Source organism: Notechis scutatus, chromosome 12 (assembly GCF_049901735.1).
Source record: "Notechis scutatus isolate UNSWTSFEM ecotype Mainland chromosome 12, rNotScu1.2, whole genome shotgun sequence".
Lineage (NCBI taxonomy): Eukaryota > Metazoa > Chordata > Lepidosauria > Squamata > Elapidae > Notechis > Notechis scutatus.
The window spans coordinates 11,447,755-11,470,987 of NC_142020.1; the positions used below are offsets into that span (position 1 = coordinate 11,447,755).

General features: G+C 42.2%; 2 protein-coding genes across 6 annotated transcripts in view; one reads left to right on the forward strand and one right to left on the reverse strand.

Annotated features, from left to right (window-relative positions):
- Positions 1-21,793, forward strand: TMC7 (transmembrane channel like 7). Of its 2 annotated transcripts, none has more exons than XM_026682520.2 (16): positions 1-134; positions 2,457-2,694; positions 3,490-3,638; positions 4,705-4,869; positions 5,367-5,452; positions 7,617-7,762; positions 9,712-9,859; positions 10,252-10,425; positions 10,684-10,835; positions 12,594-12,708; positions 14,041-14,138; positions 14,642-14,825; positions 15,998-16,128; positions 17,266-17,421; positions 18,541-18,619; positions 20,021-21,793. In XM_026682520.2, exons 1-16 carry the CDS (start codon positions 86-88, stop codon positions 20,144-20,146), a joined length of 2,196 nt encoding a protein of 731 aa, XP_026538305.2. In that variant the 5' UTR covers positions 1-85; the 3' UTR covers positions 20,147-21,793. The 2 variants fall into 2 exon arrangements, with proteins under 2 accessions (XP_026538305.2, XP_087829504.1); XM_087973378.1 differs by having other exon boundaries at positions 31-134; positions 10,252-10,441; positions 10,703-10,835.
- The window catches only part of LOC113421887 (uncharacterized), an 8,864-nt gene continuing 7,303 nt past the window's right edge, over positions 21,673-23,233 (reverse strand). For all 4 annotated transcript variants that reach the window (XM_087973380.1, XM_087973379.1, XM_026682521.2 and 1 more), the window contains one exon: positions 21,673-22,543. In XM_087973380.1, coding sequence (XP_087829506.1) covers positions 22,415-22,543 — 129 coding nt within the window. In that variant the 3' untranslated portion in view covers positions 21,673-22,414. The remainder of the gene's footprint in view (positions 22,544-23,233) is intronic.

The following is a 23,233-nucleotide window of genomic DNA, read 5'->3' on the forward strand; positions in this document are numbered from 1 at the left end:
CCCCGGCCCGGAAGCGCGGCTAAGGCGGGGCGGGCCAGGCCGGGCTAGGGCGGCGAGGTGCGGCGGGAGCCGGCTGGCGGAGGCCATGAGCGGGCGGCGGGGCTCGGAAAACCCGGCCGAGGGCAGCAGCGACGGTGGGTCGGGGCTGCCGGGAGGGGGCTGGGTGGGGAGGGACACTTTTCTCAGAAGGAGCCTCCGTTGGGTTGAGGGGAGGTGGTCGTAGGCATCTCACCGCCTGCCCTGGCTCTTCCCGATGGGTCTCCCATCCCCAGTCCAGACTCCTGGTGGTCTCCCATCCCCAATTCAGGTTCACAGTGGTCTTCCATCCTCAATCCAGATTCCTGTTGGTCTCCCACCCCCAACTCAAGTTCCTGATGGTCTCCCATCCCCAGCCTAAGTTCCAAGGGGTCTCCCATCCCCAACCCAGGTTCCCAAAGGTTTCCTATCCCCAATTCAGCTTGCAGGTGGTCTCCCCATTTCCAATCCAGGATCCCAGGGGTCTCCCATCCCCAATCCAGATTCCTGGTGGTCTCCCATCCCCAACTCAAATTCCTGGTGGTCTTCCATCTCCAACTCAGGTTTCCAAAGGTTTCCTATCCCCAGTTCAACTTGCAGGTGGTCTCCCATTCCCAATCAAGGTTCCCAGGGGTCTCCCATCCCCAAGCTAGGCTCCTAGGGGTTTCCCACTGCAACCCAGATTCCTGGTGGTCTCCCATCCCCAATTCAAGTTCCTGACCGTCTCCATCCCCAACCTTGGTTCCTAGGGATCTCCTATCCCCAATTCAGGTTGCTGGTGGTCTCTCATTTCCAATCCAGGTTCCCAGGGGTCTCCCACCCCCAATTCAGGTTCTTGGTGGTCCCCCACCCCAATTCAGGTTCTCGGTAGTCTCCCACCCCTCAGATTCCTGGTGGTCTCCCATCCCCAAACTAGGTTCCCAGCAGTCTCCCATTCCCAATTCAGATCCTTGATGGTCTCCCATTCCCAATTCAGATCCGCAGTGGTCTCCCACCCCCAACCCAACTTCTTGGTGGTCTTTCATCCCCAACCCAGTTGCAGGCTTGAATCCTGGAGCCATCAGGAGTCTAGTTCCCCTGCAAAGAATCTGTATTTTTAATTCTGAATTTATTCTGCAGGACTGGGGAATCTGAGTTTGACTCAAGCTGGTTTAAAGTGAATACTTCTCTCTTTGAAACCCAATTGGGTGGGATTCATGGCTTTGGGTGTTTGCAATTGAGCCCTCAAATGACAGGCACTTGCTCTTTAGCTGTTGCAAGAAAGGGTTTTTAAACAATGAACAAGGATAATCTTTGGTAAAGATAAGTGACCAGGTGCCCTCCAAGGACTTGGAGGCCAACCGTGATAAGCTCCAGCTAGCTAGCGTAACCAGCATGGGAAATGCAAAACTTTTTAGGATTTCTTGGAAATGCTGAAACAGACCTTTAAAATTGTCATTAGAGATCTGGCATTTAATTGGTGGTGCTAAACCAAAATGTTGAGTTTGAGTCATTGTTCTGTGTGAAGAAAACCCGTAGGGCTTGTTCAAGAAAATGTGGCTAAACAAACTTGGCTTAACATGCTTAACCCAGATGGGCTACATAATATTGTAAAAGAGGATAAGCTATAATTGTAGTGGTAACTATATATTTGCATTAAGGATTACTTGTAAATATGGAATAAAATAAGGATAGAAATAATGACCCACAAATTGTCGAAGATGGAATTGTTTTTAATCACTTTTTGATTTTTCTTCTACTCTTCTTTTTTCTTTTTCTCTCTTTCTTTTTTTCTTTTCAACTCTTTCTTTTTATATTTGTGTATGTGTTGTTTGTTTATTTTAATTGTAAAATTAATAAAGTTTGTTTTTTTAAAAAAGCATGCTTAACCCAGGCCAATGAGCTTCTCTATGTAACGTAATGACCCAGGTCAGATTTGGCTTGTCAACCTATCTTTCTCATCCTTCCCTCAATAATATCTCAAGTGGTTCTCTTGATTTCTTTTTACTCTTCATGGGAAGAAGTGTATCTAAAATAATTGATGTCTGTAGGGTCCTTGGTGCTCTCTGAGCTTGGTGGTTTTCTTGCCAATGTTTCACAACCCGACTGCTGCACTGATGATGTTGCCTAGTTGGGTCATGAAAGATCTACAAGAAAACCACCAAGCTCAGAGACCACCAAGGAGCCCACAGTTCAACCCTGATGTTCTACACTAACTGGTGTTTATTTATGTCTTGCAATGATGGTGTTTGAGGAGTTTGTTTGTTTTTTTAAAGCCACAATTTCTGTGAAATGTTAAATCTGTAGCCCTGCTCTGTGGGCACACCTGTTGTAATTGAAAAGCAAGCTAAAAAAAAAGGCCCTCTGATTAAGCGGCCCTTTTTCATGGTGAACAATTGAGTACCTCTTAAGACCACATGCTACCAAATGATAAAGGTCATTTATTGTTGTTATTCTGGCAGATGTTTTTCTTCCTGACCCCCATGTGCCAGCAGTAACCTTCCTCCAAGAACTGCCCAGTTACCAATCTATGCGGAGACGAAGATTAGTAACCGGAAATGTGGATAACTGCCACAGTTTTGCACGATCGGCTTCTGGAGAGGCCAGGAATCTCATCCAAGGGATAGAATCAAGAAATGTCAACCTCGACCGTCCGTTGAGAGAATGCGCCTTGCCCCTTGCGGAGAAGAGACGTCTAAGGTTTAAATAGAAACACTGCAAACTATAGAGAGGAATAGGCCTGGGATCCCTTTCTATTTGTTAAAACAAAACAAAAAACAAATTTTTCAGATATTTGGCAATGGATTCTAGGGGAGATCTAAGTTCCATTCATAAAAAGAAATCCACGGGGTCTCATGGTGGACTGCTTTAAACTTGCAGCTCTGTTTAAATATTTGCTTGCAATCAGCATGTTGAGATTTTCCAAATTGCATGCTGTGTTTCAAGCTGTCTCCCCCCAAAAAAGGGTGTATGGTCCCCAAACTTGGCAACTTTAAGACTTGTGGACTTCAACTCCCAGAATTCCTGAGCTAACAAGACTGAAGGAGGAATTCTGGGAGTTGAAGTCCACAAGTCTTAAAGCTGTCAAGTTTGAAGACCCGTGTAATAAATTCTTGAAAAGTTCAGGAACACATTTGCATGCCATGCTTTAGAAGAGCTTTTAATACAGGTAGTTCTTGATTTACAACTTTTCATCTAGTAAACATCACAATTATCTTTTATTTGTGTTTTTAAGCTGCAAACTACTGGGAATTTGTTGAGAGTTTGGTAGAATAATGAATGATACCTTGTGTTTTTTTTTTTAAATAGAGTCTATGGGGAAAAAACAGCTGGGGAGATTCCCAGAACTGGGTGAACCATAAATCGGTATAATAATTGTTGTTCACACAATCCAGTAAACCAAAGAAACCAAGTTATGCTTAGAGTAATGGAAGAACTTAACCTGCATTTTGCTCATTCCAAAGATGTCCTTAATACGTCTGTTTTTCTGAGCAGGGAGCTTGAACAAAAACAAATACAATCCCAGTCAAGGTGGAATCAGTGGAAGAAAGCAACTAATAAATCACTCAAAAGAATGACAGAGAATATCAAAGAAGTAATCTCTTACCTGGAATTGTGGAGATATGACATCCGTAGCATCGAGGGTAAATCTTATTCATGGTTTTTGCACTCTGAGTTGTTATTCAGCACAAAAGATTAATGATGCCAGTTGAGTGTGTGATGACCCAGGGCGTGGCACAAAGGCAACACAGTCAGATAAACAATAAGAGTCCCTTTATTAACTCCAACTTTGCCCCCAATGTCCTGGTTACCTTCTGGCTGGAGAAGAACTCTCCCAGGAACAGCCTTTGACTGCAGAGAATTAAGTCCAAAACATGGTCAACACAAACTGTAACTATAAATCCAATCAAGTCAAACTGAGGTAATTAGTTTGGCAGGGCAGGAGCAAGAATTCCAGACGTGAAGGCACAGCAAAACTTACACGGTTGGGAAGACGCCAGGAACACAGATAAGCAAACGCAACACAGGATAAAGTCACGTTTGTTCCCAGCACATGCCGCAAGCAGTATTCAGTTCTTTTAAACTTTCATTCCCAGGTGTGGCTAATGAAGGGAATCAGAGCCCTTTCCTCCCCCGTAAGCCATGCAACTCACGTTGCTCCCTTCTCCATTCCTCCCTGCGTACCGTAGGATGAAGAAGGGGTGGGCCTGGGTCTTCCTCTGAACTCCCTCTCCCTTGTTCTACCTCTTCCCTGCTCTGCCCAGCCAGACTTTACCCTTCCCCAGCCTCCTCCACAGCCAACAAAGCCATACTCCCGCTCCCTGTCAGCTTCCTCCTCAGATTCAGACTCTGACAGGGGGGCATGGCAGAGTGTCTCTAAAAAGAACATCCTAGAAAAAATCAGGATACCGCAGCAAATTATATTTTATTTTATGGGTGTCATTTAGGAGAAACAACCCAATGGTTTGTTTGCCTAAAATTTATTTAATTAATCATAATCAATTGCTTCCTGGAGTTAGATTAAGGTACAAACCATGATGGGACAGGCCACAATTGGCATGCAAAGCTGCCCTCAAATCAAATCACCAAAGGCTATGAGTCAGGTAAACTGATTGTTGGAATGTCTTCATGCTGAATGCTCTCCTTAAAAGATTAGCTTGTGCAATGCTGGAATGTTTCCATGTTAATATTCTTCTCTCTTTCTCTTAGAGAAATTTGGCACCGGGGTTAAGTCCTACTTCTCTTTCCTGCGGTTCCTGGTGGTGTTAAACGTCGTCATCTTCCTTCTCCTGTTCGGCTTTATCACCCTTCCGACGGCTCTTGTTAAATATGGAGTTGTGAATGGCAGCTACGTGAAAGTTCCCCCAGAAACAGGTAACTCGTTCTTCTCTGAACCCCTTTCCAGGACACGATTAGCCCTCAATTTACAGCCATTCGTTAAACGACCATTGGAACTTAGCCCTGAAAAATAAAAAGGCTTTGGATTGGTCCTCGCGTTACAACCGTCACAGCATCTCTGTGGTCCTGTGATCAAAATTTGGCCCGGCCAGCTTCCAATTAACGAAACCAATGGGGCCAGATTCACTTAACAACTGCATGATTCACTTAACAATTGCAGCGATTCACTTAACAATTGCAGCGATTTGCTCAACAACCATAGCAAAAAAAAAAAAAGTAATAAAATCGGGTGGAGTTCACTTAGCAACCGCCTTGCTTTTGTGCAATGGAATTTCCAATCCCAACTGTGGTCATAAGTCAAGGACTATCTGTACCTGAGTATAGAAAAACAGGTTATGCTCGATGCAGCTTTTGGTCAAAATATTCAAGTTTTTTCTTCCTTGTATTTTTGCTCTGAATGTCGTTCCTTACAGGGCCAAAATGTACTGTTTATACAATCGTCAGCACCAAGGGACTGGTCTACTTCTACAGTTACATTATAGATCTGTTATCTGGCACAGTGAGTACTTGATCATAACTTTCTAAAACTTCCTGCTTTTTTTTTTAAATCAAGTATTGAATCTGATTAAAAAGGTGTTCCTTTCCAGAGGTCTTCCCTATTGCTCCCAGTTGTTTATGATAACATATCTATATGTGTTTTCCCTTTCATTTGCAAGGTTGAAAAAATTCTACCTCTACTTCTAGTGCTAAAAAAAAAAAGAGAGACCAGTTTTGCTTTTTTTGTAAATTGAAGCTGGAACCGGCCTTGTGTCAACTCATGAAATATTTCAATTGTCTTTTTAGAGTTGCCAACAGAAAGGGAGGGGGGAAAGGGGTTTGAAAGAACAGTTCGGCAGCTTGGAAATCGAAGGTGCATTCCATAAATAGTTTTCAAAGATAGTAACTAGCTGACTGAAGTTTCTGCCAAACAAAATTCTAACTGGAGAGCATGACTGATGATTCTTAGCTATGGATGTGTCTTATTGGAGAATATAAATTATGATACACCCAGGGGGTGGGGTGGGAGGGAAACCAGGGTCAAAGGTGACAATGAATGATATGTCTCACAGTCGGCTACACCCAGGCAGTGCCAGACATGTTAACTCCCAATAAATCCTCTTGAAGTTTTGGAAGTTTGGCTCGAGACTCATGATTTCACTGGGGTGACTGCTGGAATCCTGACACCCTGATTCCTTCCCCCATTTTTAAACATCCTTTGATCTTCTTCAGTCTGGCTCACATGAGTAGATATTATTAAGCCATGTTGGAACTTACTTAATGAGCCACTCTTAGCTAGGTGTCTTGCCATCATAAGACATTAGGGGGAGAACAGTAATCCTAAATCTTTTTTTTCCCCTCTCCATATATAAGAAAAGAAAAAAATCAGGGCTTCAGAAGTGCGTTTGCTGTGTAACCAATGAGCAAACAGAAATTTGCAGCTCATGGCACGCTTTAATAATGAATGTTGTGAGTCAGAAAAGGTGCAATCAGATTTCTAATTTTTTGTTCTCCAAAATTAATACACGATTGCTCTACTACGCTATGTATAAGGGGGGTATTTAGCCACCTTGGCTAAATTAGTTTGTCAGTTCCTCCGCAGGTACACGCTTAGAAAAAGTGAATTGCGTCAGGCTTTGCTTGTGAATCTTTTATCTCTATTCCTTCTTGCAGTCTTTAAGATAAAGAGGATGACACCAGCCCCCTAATCTAACACCTGTTAAAGGCATGAGGGCAACAATGATAGCACACTAGGAGCGGTGTTCTCATAAACCTATTGCAAAAGATAGGTCACTTCTCTGCAACCCCCGATTTTTTGACCAGAGATCATTAGATCATCCTGATCATGTTGTTTGCTGGGGACCCCCTCTTCTTGAAAAATACCTCTGGCAGGTAGAAATTTTGACTAAATCATAACCTCCAGGTGTTATATTTTATTTAAGAAACAAGAGAGTTTTTACTTTGTGCTTAAGAATGAAAAATATCGAAAGATGATAAAAGCTCCCAAGAGAATTTGAATCACGGCATAGGGCCCAAATCCTAAGAAAATGCTGCACAGCCAGCGGTCTGTTGCTGACCTTAAAGTTCTTGGCAAGTTGAAAAGAGGTGGATTAATATGTTTTTTCCTCTAACTCTTTTTAAAATGTATTCATTTTAGACATGTCACCCTAGATGGAACCTATTGTCTCTGAGTCCTAAAGAACCTGCTGTTTTCAGCAGGCCACCAAGTGGCCACACAATGGAGTCACACTACATGCTATACTAACCATTGTTTATAAGCCATTAGCTTACAGATCAGTCCTTGTTGCCTTTTGGATCCTTCGCTGTGGTTGTACGTAAGAATTAAGATGGATTTTATGTGCATATGCTGGTTGGTGACTAATAAAGTCCTACTTACCAGCCATTAGTTTGCAGCCAGTGGTTGCCTTTTTTCAGGCAACATAAGAGATCTGACTATGGCTTCGTTCATTATGCAAACCGTGCTTTCAATAGGATTTGACTTCTGTTGCTCTTGGATTTCTGAATGAGCCAAAAATAGAAGGGAAAAATGGATTGTATTGGCTGCAACCTAACAGCCATCGATGGTTTCAGATTGCTGTATTGAACATATTTCTAAAGCCTGACCGTTCCCCATTGCAAGTCTGAATAGAGTAGCTTGACCTTCCTTTGTTGAATTCTGTTCGCAGGGGTTCCTTGAAATGACAAGTCTCTTTTATGGCTATTACTCGGTGGACAACGTACCTCTGGGTGTGCTGGAGTACCACGTGCCACTGGCATATTTGCTGATCACGCTGGCTTACCTTTCAATGAGCTTTGTCTGGATTATCAAACGGTAAATCCTGCTGGGAAAATGGACCTTCCCTTTGCCAAGCCAGGGCCATAGAAACGACCGCTCTAAAAGAGCAGAGTTGAGGATTGAAGAACTCTAAAGGGCTTTGGGGTATTTAAAAGACATGGGTAAGATAGTCTGACTGTCAACTCAAAAATATTTCTCTGGTCTTTTAGAGTTGCCAGCAGGAAGAGAGTGGGGGAAGTAGTGCATTCCTTAAATGCTTCATAGATAATCGCCTTGGCAGCCGAAGCTGTTGGCGCACAAGATTATTACTGGAGAGCATGATTAATGACTCTTGGCTATGGATGTGTCCCATTGGAGAATATACATCCAGGGGGTGGGGGGAAAACCAGGGTCAAGGGTGAAATGAATGATGTGTTTCAGAGTCAGATGCACCCAGGTAGCACCGGCATGTTTACTCCTAATAAATCTGATTTAAACTCTTAGAGAAGCTGCTCATGATTTAAATGGGGGTGGAGGCCGGAGCCCTGACACTGACCACATAACTGCGCAAGTAGTCCTTGAATTACAACAATTCATTTAGTGATAGTTGGAAATTACATCAGCACTGAAAAAAGTGACTTACGACGAGTCCTGTGGTCACGTGATCCAAACTCAGGCGCTCGACAACTGGTTGATATTTGTGACAGTTACAGGTGTCAGGGTCCCAAGTAAGAGAGCCGTAGCAAGCAAAACTCCGAGGCAGGTAGATTCCTCAAAGAAAAGCTTTATTGGAAGTACCATGTTGGCACAGATCTGGTGAAAACTGACCCTGAAGTCTCCCGCTGTTTTCACCTCATTCAAAGTAAAAGTTTGTCACTTTCTCAAAACTATCGGTCACATGGTCCAATCACGGCACGGTCTGGTTGCCAGGTGACATTACTCCGCCTCCCTCTGACCTGGTGTGAGAATGTCCTTGGTTCTCAAGAGAAAGTATTTTGTTTTGGCTACAAAATCCCAACCATCTAAAATCCCCCCTCCCTATCCCTCAGCTCCAGCAAAGGTTCCAAAATGGCTTCAGTCAGATCAGGGTTGACAACAGGGTCATGGGGGTCACCTTTTGTGACCTTCCGACAAGCAAAGTCAAACGGGAAGCCAGATTCACTTAACAACTGGGTGACTTAGCACGTAGCAACTTAGCAACTGCAGTGATTTACTTAAATGCAGCAAGAAGATTGTAAAATGGGTCAAAGCTTGCTTAGTAACAGAAATGCTGGGCTCAATTTTAATCTTAAGTTGAGAACTACCTGTAATATAAATTCCCCAAATCTGACATCTCGCTATTCAGACAGTGTTATCCATCATTGTCCGAGTATTTGTTTGTAGCAATCCAAAGTAAAGTTTGCTATTTGTAGGAGGGGTTCTCAACTTTGGTGACTTTAAGATGTGTGAACTTCAACTCCCAGAGTTCCCCAGCCGGCATGGAAGTTTGTGTAGAATTTTTAAACTCCATCCTGAAATTTCTTTTTTCTTTTTTTTCTTTATTACATTTTTTTTATTTTTAATATATAATAATTCCATCTTCAGTTGAACAGTGTGTTGTCCGGGTGCAAATATCTTAGTTGAACAGTAATCAAAATTTGCAACATCATTTATTACATTGGTATGGATTCTACAATATTAAAATAGTAATATTCAACGTATTAATCATAATATTTGCTTATCTCTTTTAACTTACCTTCTTTATTTTGTTTCCCTGTTTCTAACTTCCATCTTTGTTATTTAAGCATTGATAAAATAAATCCCATGCCATGAAGAGTAAATGAAGGGAATAGGTATTCAGATTACTAAGAAAGTAAAATACTTAGGGATTAATTTAACAGCAAGATGTGTAACTATTAAGGAAGATAATTATTATAAACACCATCCTGAAATTTCTAACATTGCTTTCTTCTTTTAAAACAAAAAACACACACACAAAAATGCATCCCTGGCAATGTTATAAACAGCTCGGTGGAAGGTTTTAAGCGAAGCTTGATATACAACGAAGATCCGTTTCAGAGCTACTGCAATAAGATTCTGGCTGGTTGGGATTTCTGCATCACGGATGTAAATGCTGCTCGGCTGAAACATAGTAGTTTACTTTATGAACTTAAAGTACGTATATTTCTTTTTCTAAGAACATATTGAACCGTCCTCTCTTCTCAAATATCCCAAGTAGCAAACAGTTGAATAAACTTGCAATACAGTACAATACAATAGTCTAGAAAAAAAGTATATATAAGTTTCCCCCCCCCCCCTCTCCTGGCATTTGTCACAAGTTATTTTAGAAAAATCAGCAGTAAAAGTTAATAAAAAAGACTAGTCAGTTGGGGAGATACTTGATTGTTAAATTATACAACATTTTATTTTGTCTTCTGACCAGGAACACATCATTGCTTTGTCTCAGATGACTGCGGTCTCTTCTTTTGACCCAAAGATTCGTTTTAAAATAATTTTGCTTGTGATTGATTTAAAAATTAAGCCTATAAATATATTTCTGTTCGCAGACAGATTTGCAGGATGAACGATTAAGACAGAGGGCAGCAGACAGAAGCTTCAAAGAGAAAGCACGCATTTATTGTTTGAGGATCTCCTTAAACTGTGTCGTTTTGGCTGTCTTGTCGGCTTGTTTTTATTCCATCTACAGAGTAACCGTCTATTCACAAGAACACAGTTTCCCAGTAAGTAGCAAGCAATGTTTGAAATTATGTTCTGATCTTAATTTATCTCGTGGAAATCCTGTGTCATTTTATCCTTTCAATCAGTTTGTACTTTCTTAACAGTTCTCGGGGAGGGAGTGGAATTGGCTTAGAATGATAGTTGTTTTACCCATTGAGCTAAACGTGTACTTATTTTAACTACGATTTGTTGAACCCAGCCATTATGGGTGGATATAAACTAGAATCTTTAACAAATCGAAGGAACTTTTTTCCACGCAGGAAAACAACATCAAATTAGGCGACCTCTTGGTGCAATACTTGCCTTCTATGGTGATCACTGTCGCGAACTTTTTTGCCCCACTGATTTTTTCATTTCTCATCAAATATGAAGACTATTCGCCCGTCTTTGAGATACGCTTAACTCTGATCAGGTAACATAGTGGCCTTTCCGTTGTTTGCATTCTTTTCTCACATAGGGGGAATGGCTGGAATTGTCTGTAGAGGCTGGGAAACCCCCTTAGCTCCTTTGGTGGGTCCTGAAATCAGAATTCAGAAGCAGCTGTTTTCAGTAGGAAAATAATTAGAGGAGTAAAGGACCTTGGAATACTCACCTCTAATGATCTAAGTGCTAGAGCCACTGCAACTACATAGCCAAAAGGCATTAAGAGTTGTTAACCTAATCCTACGTAGCTTTTTCTCTGGTAATATCACACTACTAACCAGAGCATACAAAACATTTGCTAGACCAATACTCGAATACAGTTCATCAGTCTGGAACCCACATTAGATATCTGATATTAGCACAATTGAGAAAGTCCAGAAATATTTCACAAGAAGAGTTCTCCACTCCTCTACTCGTTGTAGAATACCTTATGCCACCAGACTTGAAATTCTAGAACTAGAAAACCTTGAATTACGCCGTCTTCGGTCTGATTTAAGCATGATATATAAAATCATACATTGCAATGTCCTACCTGTCAATGAATACTTCAGCTTCAACCATAACAACACAAGAGCACACAATAGATACAAACTCAAGGTTAACCGCACCAAACTTGATTGCAGGAAATACGACTTCAGCAATAGAGTGGTCAATGTCTGGAATACTCTACCCGACTCTGTAGTTTCTTCCCCAAACCCCAAAAACTTTAACCTTAGACTGTCTACTATTGACCTCACCCCTTTCCTAAGAGGTCTGTAAGGGGCGTGCATAAAGCCACCAACGTGCCTACCGTCCCTGTCCTATTGTTTCTTATTCTTCTTTTATTTTTCTTATATGTACCCATTTCATGTATTCACAACTATGTATACATTTATACTTATTATCTTGTAAACAATTGGCAAATCAAATAAATAAATAAATAAAAATAAATAAATAAAAAGTATTGCACATAGGAAATGGGACAAATGATCAAGTGGTCCCAACAGAAAAGAATATTTTTAGCTCAGGGCTGAAATAAGGAGTCGTTGGTGCTCTCTGAGCTTTATGGTTTCTTGCAGACATTTCATTACCATTCTAGATAATGTCATCAGTACTGGAAAGGAATAGAGTTTGCGGGGTGGGGAGGAAGAGGAGGAAACTATGGGGTCCTTGGTGCTGTCCAATCTTGGTAGTTTTCTTGCAGATGTTTCATTACCATACTAGGTAATATCATCAGTGCTAGTCATCACTAGCAGTGATGATGTTACCGGGTTTGGGTAAGGAAACAAGAAAACAGACATTTTCCCAAGAACACCAAGGAGTCCTCACTTCAGTATTTGGATTCATACAACGTGCTAAACCCAGCCAAGCAAACCACGGCATGTTTTAGTATGATATGTGACACTAATTGCCTGTTAAAAAAGACTGTTTAAAGGTAAGCATCCCAAAAGGAGCTTTTTTTTTTTTTTTACCTTGAGGCAAGATAGACAGCAAATAAATTTCTTGCAGACATTTTATTACCATACTAGAAGTTGCTAGAAGGTAGTGGGGTTTTTGTTTTGGTTTGTATAGTCGGTTTATGTTCAAGGAGCCACCAAGAACACTTCCACCAACACTGAGCAGGCAAGCCACAGAGAACAAACAGCTTAGCAGTGTGATAACCCCAGCAACAAATTTCGTATATGCCCACCATTGCTCTTTAATCTTCTGTTGCAAAACATCTGGGATACTGGCTCACTTCTTCATGTACCTCCATTATGTCTTGAAGGTGTGTCTTTGTGCGATTGGCCAACGTTGTCGTCCTTTTGATTTCGCTGTGGACCCGAATCACGTCCTGTGCTGACAAATGCAAGACGTGTGGCTACAACTACCACCTTTACCCAGTAAGTCCATTTACTTACGAAGTGTACGTGAGTCATCAAATTAGGTTTGTGAATTAAAGATGTCTCTCTTGGCTTTCCTTGAACAACACTTAATGGCAAAGAAGATCAGCCCCCTCACTGAGATTTTTTGCCTTGATATAAAAACAGGTAGCAACAGCACTAGCACTTAGACTTATATACCACTTTACAGTGCTTTTACAGCCCTCTCTAAGCGGTTTACAGAGTCAGCCTATTGCCCCCAAACAATCTGACCCCTAATTTGACCCACCTCGGAAGGACGGAAGGCTGAGTCAACCTTGAGCTCGGTGAGATTCAAACTGCCAAATTGCAGGCAGTCAGCAGAAGTAGCCTGCGGTACTTGCACTCTAACCACTGGGCCACCACGGCTCTTTTTGAGGTAGTCCTCAATTTAAACAGTTCATTTAGGTAACCATTCAAATAAATTTCTGATGATGTTACTGTCAACTCATAAAATATTTCTATGGTGTTTTTTAGAATTGCCAACAGAAAGGGAGGGGGAGCAGTGCAGCAGCTTGGAAACTGAAAGTGCATTCCATAAATAGTTTTTCAAAGATAGCAACTAAGTGACTGAAGTTTCTGCCCTGCAAATATCTAACTGGAGAGCATGATTGATGACTCTGGGCTATGGATGTGTCCCATTAGAGAATATGAATTACGAGACACCCAGGGGGATGGAGGGAAAACCAGGGTCAAGGGTGACAATGAGTGATGCGTCTCGGAGTCGGCTACACCCAGGCAGTGCCGGCATGTTAACTCCCAAGAAATCCTTTGGAAGTTTTGGAAGTTTGGCTCAAGACTCATGATTTAAATGGGGGTGACTGCCAGAATCCTGACAGTTACCTAGTTTGGGTAATGAAACACCTGCAAGAAAACAGACAACCTCAGAGAGCACCCAAGACTCCTTACAACCATTTTACACACTTAACAACTGCTGCAGCCTGCGTACGATCCCATGATCAACATTTGAATGCTTGGTTGCTGAGTCCTGGGTTCACATGATCTCCTTTTCCGACCTTCTGACAAGCAAAGGCAAGAAGGAAGCCAGATTCACATAACAACCATGTTACTAACTTAACAACCACGGTGATCCACTTAACAACGGTGGCAAGAAAGGGAGTAAAACAGAGCAAAATTCACTTAACTGTCTCACTTAGCAACATCAATGTTAGGCTCAATTGTGGTTATAAACCGAGGACTGCCTGTAATTCACTAAGATGCCAATAGCTGTTTCCAACTTTTGGTTTTATGCTGCTTGGTGATTTTTTTCCCCCCACAGTTGCTGTTTTTAATCTGGGAATCTTCTTGTTTCAGTGTTGGGAATCCCGAGTTGGCCAGGAAATGTATAAACTGATGATCTTTGACTTGATCATCATCTTCGCCGTTATCGTCTTCATTGACTTTCCTAGGAAGTGAGTATGTAATTCCCAGGAGGGTTCAGAGTGGCTTGTTTGGGACAGAGAGCCACACCGGTCTATAACCTTTCACTTTTAGACTAGACTCCAAACTGGAGGATCATTGAACAGTGAGATGGGCAGCAGTGGTGGGATTCAAAAATTTTTTTTACTACCAGTTCTGTGGGTGTGGCTTGGTGGGCGTGGCTTGGTGGGCGTGGCAGGGAAAGTTACTGTAAAATCTCCATTCCCTCCCCACTAACCTGCTTTCCAGCTCCGATCTCCTGTACAGGGCAACCAAAGAAGACCCAGCCAATCAGCTGGGAGTCAATGGGAGGCAGGGAATAGAGGTGCTCTTGGCCAGTTCTTCGAACTATTCAAAATTTCCACTACTGGTTCTCCAGAACTGGTCAGAACCGGCTGAATACTACCCCTGCATCTAACAACATGTGTTTTGGGTTTTTATGGAGGCATGTGCTGGGCATGAAGGATCAAAAGTGAATTCATTTTTCTCCTCTTAGGTTGATTGTTACCCATTGTCCCGTCAAGGCTTTCCGGTGGGTTGGGCTGCAGGAGTTTGCTATCCCAGATAATGTGTTGGAAATAGTTTATGGACAGACGATCTGCTGGATCGGAACCTTCTACTGTCCCCTCCTCCCAGCAATTGCAGCCGTGAAATATTTCATTGTCTTTTATATTAAAAAGGTAACTAGATGGTCTTTTTTGTGTGCCTTGAATCATCTAGGAAGGCCTGCCCTTGTTCCCTCTTGGGCCCAGTGTGAATATCTAGGGAAGTACAGGTATAGTCCTTGGGATACAACTGTTCATTTAGCGACTGAAGTTACAACAGCACTGAAAAAAAGGATTTACAACTGTTTTTCATCCTTACGACCGTTTGCAGCATCCCTACAGTCATGATTAAAATTCAGATGCTTGGCAACTGGCTAATATGTGTGATGGTTGCCATATCCTGGGGTCGTAGGATCCCCATTTGCAACCTCCTCACAAGCGAGGTCCACAGGGAAGCCAGATTCCCTTCACAACCATTGTTGTGACCAGCAGTTCATTTCACATCTGTGGCAAGTGGCGCCGGCAAGGCTGGCTAAGATTTACCCTTAACTCAAATCCAAACCGCTGGAAATGCAGACAAAAACAAGGTGCCTTCTATCATACAATGACGGTTATGCCCCGAAGCAACAACAAAAAATATTGGAGGAAAATACAAAAAGTGGTTACAGGAATTAATAGGAAATAAAATAGAATTTGCTCTGGAACTATTTCACTTAGGGATAATTAAAGGAAAATACAATCAAAGGGCAAAATATACGGCGTTACATATAATAACAGCAGCAAGGATCGCCTTTGCGCAGTGTTGGAAGAAAGGATACATACCATCCAAAGTCCTAATAATTAAAAAAAATTATTGAGTGCGTGGAAATGGATAAATTGACTATAGAATTAAAAGGAAAAGATACTGAATATTATGCACTATGGGAGAAATGGTACGATTGGATAGAAAGTAGAAATAAGAAAAGGAAATGTATATAATAGATGTAGAAGATACAGGAATAGAATGTATAAACTGTATTGGATATGGAATGTAGTTGTATAAAAAAAATGTCGCAGTACTGTTTAATAAGTGATTGAGATATGTAAAGAAAAAAATATAATAATTAAAAATATAATAATTAAAAAAAACACCTGTGGCAAGGAAGGTCGTAACAAACATCTCCCTTAGCCACAGAAGTTTGGGGTCGATTGTGGTCTTGACTCCCTGTAGTTGCCTCTCTGTAATGTAAAAAAAATCCATCTGTGTTTTTTTTTTTTCCTCTTGAGTGTTTAACTATTAGATCTTAATTTCTCTTTTCACTTTCCAGTTGAGCCTGATGCACACATGTAAACCTTCAGCACGGCCCTTCAGAGCCTCCAGTTCACACTTTTTCTTCCTGGTGGTACTTCTGCTTGGTCTCATTTTGGCATTCATTCCTTTGGGACTCAGCATGACACGGTCAGTTGCTTTCATGTTGGTGACAGGTGTTCCTTGATGTACCTTTGCATTATCCTCCCCTGTATTGTAGTCTAGGTTCTTGCCCCGCTGCTCAATAGAAACTCTTAGAGAAGTAGCTAAGGAGCATGTCCCCATGGACAAGTAGAGGAACCGCGTAGCCTTCCTTGAGATATGTGCCTGCACATGGATTGTACCTCAGCCAGCATCTCCAGCACTGGTAGACTTGAGATCATGAAGATGGTAGTCTACATTTAGTAGCCATTGAGTGCAGTAAGCTGCTGTAATGTTCTACAAGGGTAACAGAGCTAAATTCGATCTACTGGTTGAGGTGTCAGACAAAAAACAAGAAATCATGTTCAAGTTCTGCCTTAGCCATGAAAGCCAGCTGGGTTACCTTGGGCCAGTCCTACTCTCTCAACCCAACACACTTCACAGAGTTGTTACATTATGGCCTATTGGCCGCCAGCCCCTCCAGCAGCTGAATAGGAGTAGGAGGTGTGGGAGTCAGGGAGCTCCGCGGGGGAATGGAGCTGGCAGAGAGAGGGTCAGAGGTGGAGCCTGGCCTGTCCACCAGCCCTTGGAGAATCAACAGACCCCAGGTCTGGAGGTGGCTGATGAGGAGGAGGAGGAGGAGGAGCTGGGTCCCGTGCCTAAGACGCGAATGCACAGAAGGCAGAGGAGAGGAGAGCAGTGGAAATCCGTGGGCCGGTCCTTGGGATGGAAGAGCCACCACTGCTAGCAAAGCCCCACCCTAGCTCTGGGGATAAAAGGCAGGGGACGGAGAGAAATAGATGTGGCAGGCAAAAAACTATTCATCTCCCTGCTTGTTAGCCTGCAGGAGAAACTTTTGCTGGAGCTGCTGGCGCTCCTAAAAGAATCATTGATCGTTCTCCTAAAAGAATCATTGATTTAAATACAGAGGGTTTGTCGTGTTTGGGGAGCTGGGTCAGAACATGTTATGGAGAAAACAAGAAAAGGGAAGGTGTATTGGGTATGTTTGCCTCCTTGAGTTATTTGTAAAAAAAAAAAATAACAAAGGCTGGATATAAATAACCAAATACATAAATAAATAAAGTGTAGCACATACAGTATGCTTGACCCTATCTGGTGTTGTCTCAACTGTCCCTTCCCAAACAGCATTCCTTCCTCTAAAGCCTGTGGGCCTTTTCTGAATTTCAATCGTTCGTGGGATGTCATTGGACACACCATCCAGAAATTCCCCCTCGTGCTGCAGAGAATCCTGAACGGCATTTCTTCTGAAACGTTTGCCGTGCCTTTCTTCATGGTTACCTGGTGAGCTTTTGTTGACAGACCCAGGGGTGTGATTCGCACAAGTGTTTTGGCAAGCTCTCACGTGGATTTCAGTTGGGCGTCGTGTTTTGTATAACCTCTGCAATTGGGGTACATGAAGCAGGGGTAGATAGTTTAATGTGGAATCCACACATGGACCATACTGACTATTTTTCAAAAAAGCATCTTTAAAGATGATTAAAATGGAGGTGTTGGGTGATGTTTGATGTTCCTGGCTGCCCCCATAACTCTTTGCTGTACTTGAAAGTACCATTATGTCTCCTTCCTTAATCCTGGTCATTGATTGCTTAGGACAGGGCTCTCCAAAACTTGGGAATTTTAAGAGTTGTGGACTTCAGCTCCCAGAATTCTTCATTCCTAGCTGGCTGAGGAATTCTGGGAATTGAAGTCCACAAGTCTTAAAAGTTGCCAAGTTTTGGAGACTCTTGCCTTAGGATGAAGGTTGCCGTATTTTGCTGGTGGCAGTCAAGATGATTGACTGAACTGTACATGTTTGAAGGCATAATTGTCCCAAATTTTCATGTTCAGTATTTTGGTGGGACTGCTTAACCTTAAGATTCCTTATTCTAAATATTTGCAAGAGAGGACCTAATGATGACAACTTGGCTTCCGTATTTTCATTTGGTGTTCTTGTACCATGTCAGAAGCACCGAGGCCCTTCCAGGTTGAAAGGACTAGCCAGTGACATACCATTGCCCCAGGGATGCCCAGTTGGGGATTCCTTCCATGTCCCTGGAAGGAGCTGGAGTGAAGGATGAGAACTCAACCCCGCCCCACGGCAGTTCTCAGGTCTCTAACATGGGCTTTGAAACCTCCAGCCCAGTGTTCCAATCACTCGAGCTTCCATCCTCTTATTAGGTGTTATAATGACATATTCATGACCTCATTATGTATACGCATGGTTATTGTGGCTTACTACAGACACCAGTGAGCCTTGATTTGATTAATATGTTCCATATTAATAACCCCATAACCACATATTCTCCATGCCTTGTGAATACCTATTAGTTTCATATTGGCTCTGAATTCAGAAGATTGTGTTTTACAAACTTAGTCCATACCAGAGTGTCTCATCTATATATTTTTCACCTTGTTTTATAGCTTTGTTGTGTTTTGTTTCATTGCCTTGGCTGGAGCACACAAAAGAGTGATTAATCAACTGAGGGAACAATTAGCTACGGTAAGTTTTAACCTAACAGCATTTGTTAATGCTGTCCTGCTACCTTGCTCTTACTGAATGCGTAATGTTATTCATCAAATGATACCCTGAGTGACACGTGGCTTTCTTTATTGATTTGTGGAGGCAGAGATTGGAACACCATGCACATTTTATACAGGTCAAATTTATGTTTGAACTTTAAATCTAGCCTCTCATTACCTTCTTCTTCTAAGTTAATGAAATGGCATCTATCAGTTTGGGAGGCTGTCATCTCTGCCAGAAGCGTTTTCTGTTGAAACAATACTGGAAGATCTTACGAAGCAGAGATCCTTCAACCGTGTTAGATTTTAGATCTAGTCAGCTTGGGCTTCTAAGCACTGTTTCTTTGCGTTTTGCTGGATTCACACTTTGTGACATTTCAGAGTGATTTACAGGTAGTCCTCAACTTACGAGCACAAATGAGCCCAACATTTATGTTGTTAAGTGAGAAATTTGTTAAGTGAGTTTTGCCCCATTTTACGACTTTTCTTGCCACATTTGTTAAGCAAATCACTAAAGTTGTTAAGTGAATGTGGCTTCCCCATTTACTTTACTTGTCAGAAGGTCACAAAAGGTGATTACATGACTACTTGACACTGCAACCGTCACAAATGTGAGTCAGTTGTCAAGTATCCGAATGACCAAGGGGATCCTACAATGGTTGTAAGTGTGAAAAACAGTCATAAGTCACTTTTTTTCAGTGATGTTATGACATTGGGCGGTCACTAAATGAACTGTTGTAAGTTGAGGGCTACCTGTATTTCATTCGGACTTACTATGTTGACTGTTGGGTGGTTAGCTAGAGTTTCGGGTTTGGCATGCAGTTCAGGGCAAATGGCAGTTTATCCGATACACTGAGAGCATTTGCACCAAGACAAATTCCTTGTGTGTCTAATCACAAGGCCAATAAAGAATTCTGTCAGGATTCTAGTGGTTACCCCCATTTAAATCATGAGTCTCGAGCCAAACTTCCAAAACTTAAAAAAGGATTTATTGGGAGTTAACATGTCCGCCTGGGTGTAGCCGACTCTGAGACACATCGTCCATTGTCACCCTTGACCCTGGTTTTGCCCCACCCCTCTGGGTGTATCGTAATTCATATTCTCCAATGGGACACATCCATAGCCAAGAGTCATCAACCATGCTCTCCAGTTAGAATTTTGCATGGCAGAAACTTCAGTCACCTAGTTACTATCTTTGAAAACATTTATGGAATGCAGTTTCGATTTTGCAAGCTGCTGCACTGCTTCCCCCCATCCCTTTCTGTTGGCAATAGAAATATTTTATGAGTTGACAAATTCATTCATTCATTCATTCATTCATTCATTCATAAACCATTGTTAATGATGACATGTTTTAATCAGCTGTCTGGTGTCTCCACAGGAGAGTCGGGACAAGCTCTTCCTGATCCAGCAATTGACTAAAGCTCAGGTGCATCGCTGGGACTTTTTCAACCCCCTTGAAGGGAACATGAAGTCCAAGCAAGCAGGGGCTGGCTTCAGCAAATAACTGAAGTCTCCGCCATCACAAACTGGGACGGGCACGTTCAGTTTGTTGTTAGATGGAGGATTTTCTGCGGCGCTGGCTTCACTCGTGTTCTGGGTGCCTGACTGCTGTGATAGCACCACACGAGAGCCAATGACAAACTTTTTTCCTAAACAAAGAGGATGCTGGAATCATGGAGATCGAGCGGATGAGGATGAACTGCATTGCAGCACAAACTCTGCGACTTACATTGATGTGTACGGCATCAGGACACAAGTGTAATTGGTGTCCCTTAAAACTGTAGAGGTTCGTTGTCCACTTAGCAACGATCGCTTGGTGAGTATTCAAGGTTCCCGTGGACTCCCCCAAAAGTAGCTACCACCCAGCTCTGAAATTCCTACAGCCCCACCCACCCTCAGGTCATGGGGACACAATTCAGGCAGTTGGCCACCAGTCCGCATTTACTGCTGTTTACAGTGTCCTGAAGTGTCCCATGATTGATTTGACACGGTTTGGGCTGAAAAATGGGGTTTACTTCCCGTTTTGGGCAAAAAACACCCTGTAGCAAACAATGGGTTTGCTTAATGACTATGGTGATTTCCTTAACAACCTACACACACACAAAAAGGTAAAATTGGGTCGGTCGCATGATGGCCTGCTTTGTGACCGTAATGGGCAGGCTCCATTACAGTCGTTAAGTGAAGGGCCACCTGTAATCTGTTTGGGACTTGGGTAGCATCCCTTTTCTGTCCCAGCATTTGGCCTCTGGAAGAACATCCCCCATCTGTATCCGGAGAACCATCCCACTCCGATGATGCCCCCAAAGTCCAGCTGCTCCCCTGGGCTTTTGGGATAGTTGGACACTTAATTTCTTAGGTGAACTGTCATTTCCAGATTTATGGCCATGGCTGTTTTACTGGTTTTTTTTTATTATTATTTGATGAAGATAAAGTTTTATGGAGCTGGGGACCATTCGAAACCTAATCAGTAAAGAGAGTCAGAAGGTGGTCAGAGCTGAACAATCACAGTTGTTGAGATTTCCAAGCTGCCAGATTCTCTGGCCTTGTGTGTACAAAGTACTTTGATCAATGCACACAAATCTTGGGTGCCAGCACCCAGAAAACAGCACCCAGATCTTAAGAGCTGAGGATTTAATGACTGGGGAGGGGTCTGAAAGCTTATTCAGCAATTTGACCACATCACTTTTGTTATAGAACCACAGAAATAATACAGGCAGTCCTTGTTTAGCAGCTGCTTCCTTTAGCGACTCTTTGCAGTTACGACGGTGATGAAAGCTGGAGTAAGATCAGAAGCACAGCCACAGTTTCACTTAGTGATTACCTCTGCTGGTGGTCACTAAATGAGGACAACCAGTACTTATTTGGGGGAAAGGACAGACATCTGGCTTAACGTTATACACTTGAAATGTCACATGTGCATTTAAGAACTAGGCCTGTTAAGGTGATGTTAAAGACTGGTCCCTCAATGTTTTATAGAAAACATTTGTAAAACCAAGCAAGGATGTAAAACAGTAAATATACCGTGAAAACTTTGCAGAAATAAACATGCTTTTATTTGTTTTTGGACAGTTTAAAAAAATGATTGGGCTAACCAAAGAAAATAAAATAAAAGATACTCAAAATGGCTTCATCAGAATAAAAAAATCATTACAATGTCATAGCATCATTGTCAGTTACATAATTGGCACATCTTATTTATACCTACAATCAATTCCCTTTTTTTCTAGTCAGATGTTTGGCTAAAATATGGAGAAAAGCATCACAAGAATACAGTACTGATTATTTGACTGCTATGAAGACTGAAATACTGTGTTAAATTGGATTAAGTTGAACACAATGGGACACAACCCTGTTTTAAAATACGCTGTTTTAAGTTCAGAGGTCTAAGCTGAGAAAATTTGGGGAAACAGAAAAATAAGTTCCTTGTCTGGAAAAGATGGCCTCATGTTCATGATCAGTATTTTCCAGAAAAGAAGCACATTTACAAGTACTAAGGTTACATAAGTACAGAATCTTAAAACCAGCACAATAAGAGCAGTGGACGCTATAATCCAACAGGTCTAGAAGGAGAAATGTCTTGGAGATCTGCAATAAATCATCTAATGGTCTATTAAATTCTTGCGACATCCTTGAGCAAATCCTGATTATTACAAAATAATACAAAAGTGTGGAACTCTAATCATTATAAAGCAGTGCTGCATTCTTAGAAACTTCTGGAGCATCAAATGAAATGCAAAAGCAGTCACTGGCAAGGGAAATTTAACACAGGTTTTTACTTCTGTTTTTCATACCGATTGGACACTTCCTGCGGGATGGTGCCATTTTCAGGAGCCTTCAGAAGTTTCTGAAGAAATGTCTCCATCTTGGGGTTGACGCCCTCCTTTAGTGTAATGTCTTCATCCTACAATAGAAGAAATTATGAAGAGATATGTCTAAATTGGAGGTTTTGTCATCATCTGCAAAATTAAAGTGAAAACACGTCCTTCCAGTGAACGGTATTTTGTTGTTGTTTAATGACCTTGCGGGGTGGAGTCAAGGCAACTGAATGGAGCTGAGCGTTTACTGGCCGGATGCCCTTCCTATCGCCAATGCAGAGTTTGCTGCAGATATATTCTCATTGTGCCAGAGCGAGAAATATCTGCCTCTGCCTAGGGTCGAACTCACGGCCTCCTGATTGTGAGGCCAGAGCTCCACAGATAATAACAGATAATCAGAGTTGGAAGGGACCTTGTAGGTCATCTAGTCCAACCCCCCGCCCAAGCGGGAGACCCTACACCATTTCCGACAGATGGCAGTCCAATCTCGTCTTGAAGGTCTCAAGCGATGGCGCTTCCACCCTCTTAGGCCACTGCACCACTCACTTCCAGTGAATGGTACGCAGGTGTGTAAATATTGATCACTGTTTCTTCAACAAATAAGAACTAGATAAATAGATACTTGGCCTTCTCAAGAGACTTTATCCCTCCGCATGTTATCATCTAGCTCGTTATTTCTCATCTTTGGCAACTTTAAAGTTGGGTGGACTTCCAGCTCCCAGAATTCCCCAGCCAGCACAAAAATGGATGTGATGGAATCTGGCACTAGCTTGCAG

Coding starts and splice junctions, on each gene's coding strand:
- TMC7 (XM_026682520.2), top strand. CDS start 86: ATGAGCGGGCGGCGGGGCTCGGAAAACCCGGCCGAGGGCAGCAGCGAC. Junction 5,453..7,616: donor TAGATCTGTTATCTGGCACA/GTGAGTACTTGA, acceptor TTCTGTTCGCAG/GGGTTCCTTGAAATGACAAG. Junction 7,763..9,711: donor TTTGTCTGGATTATCAAACG/GTAAATCCTGCT, acceptor TGTTATAAACAG/CTCGGTGGAAGGTTTTAAGC.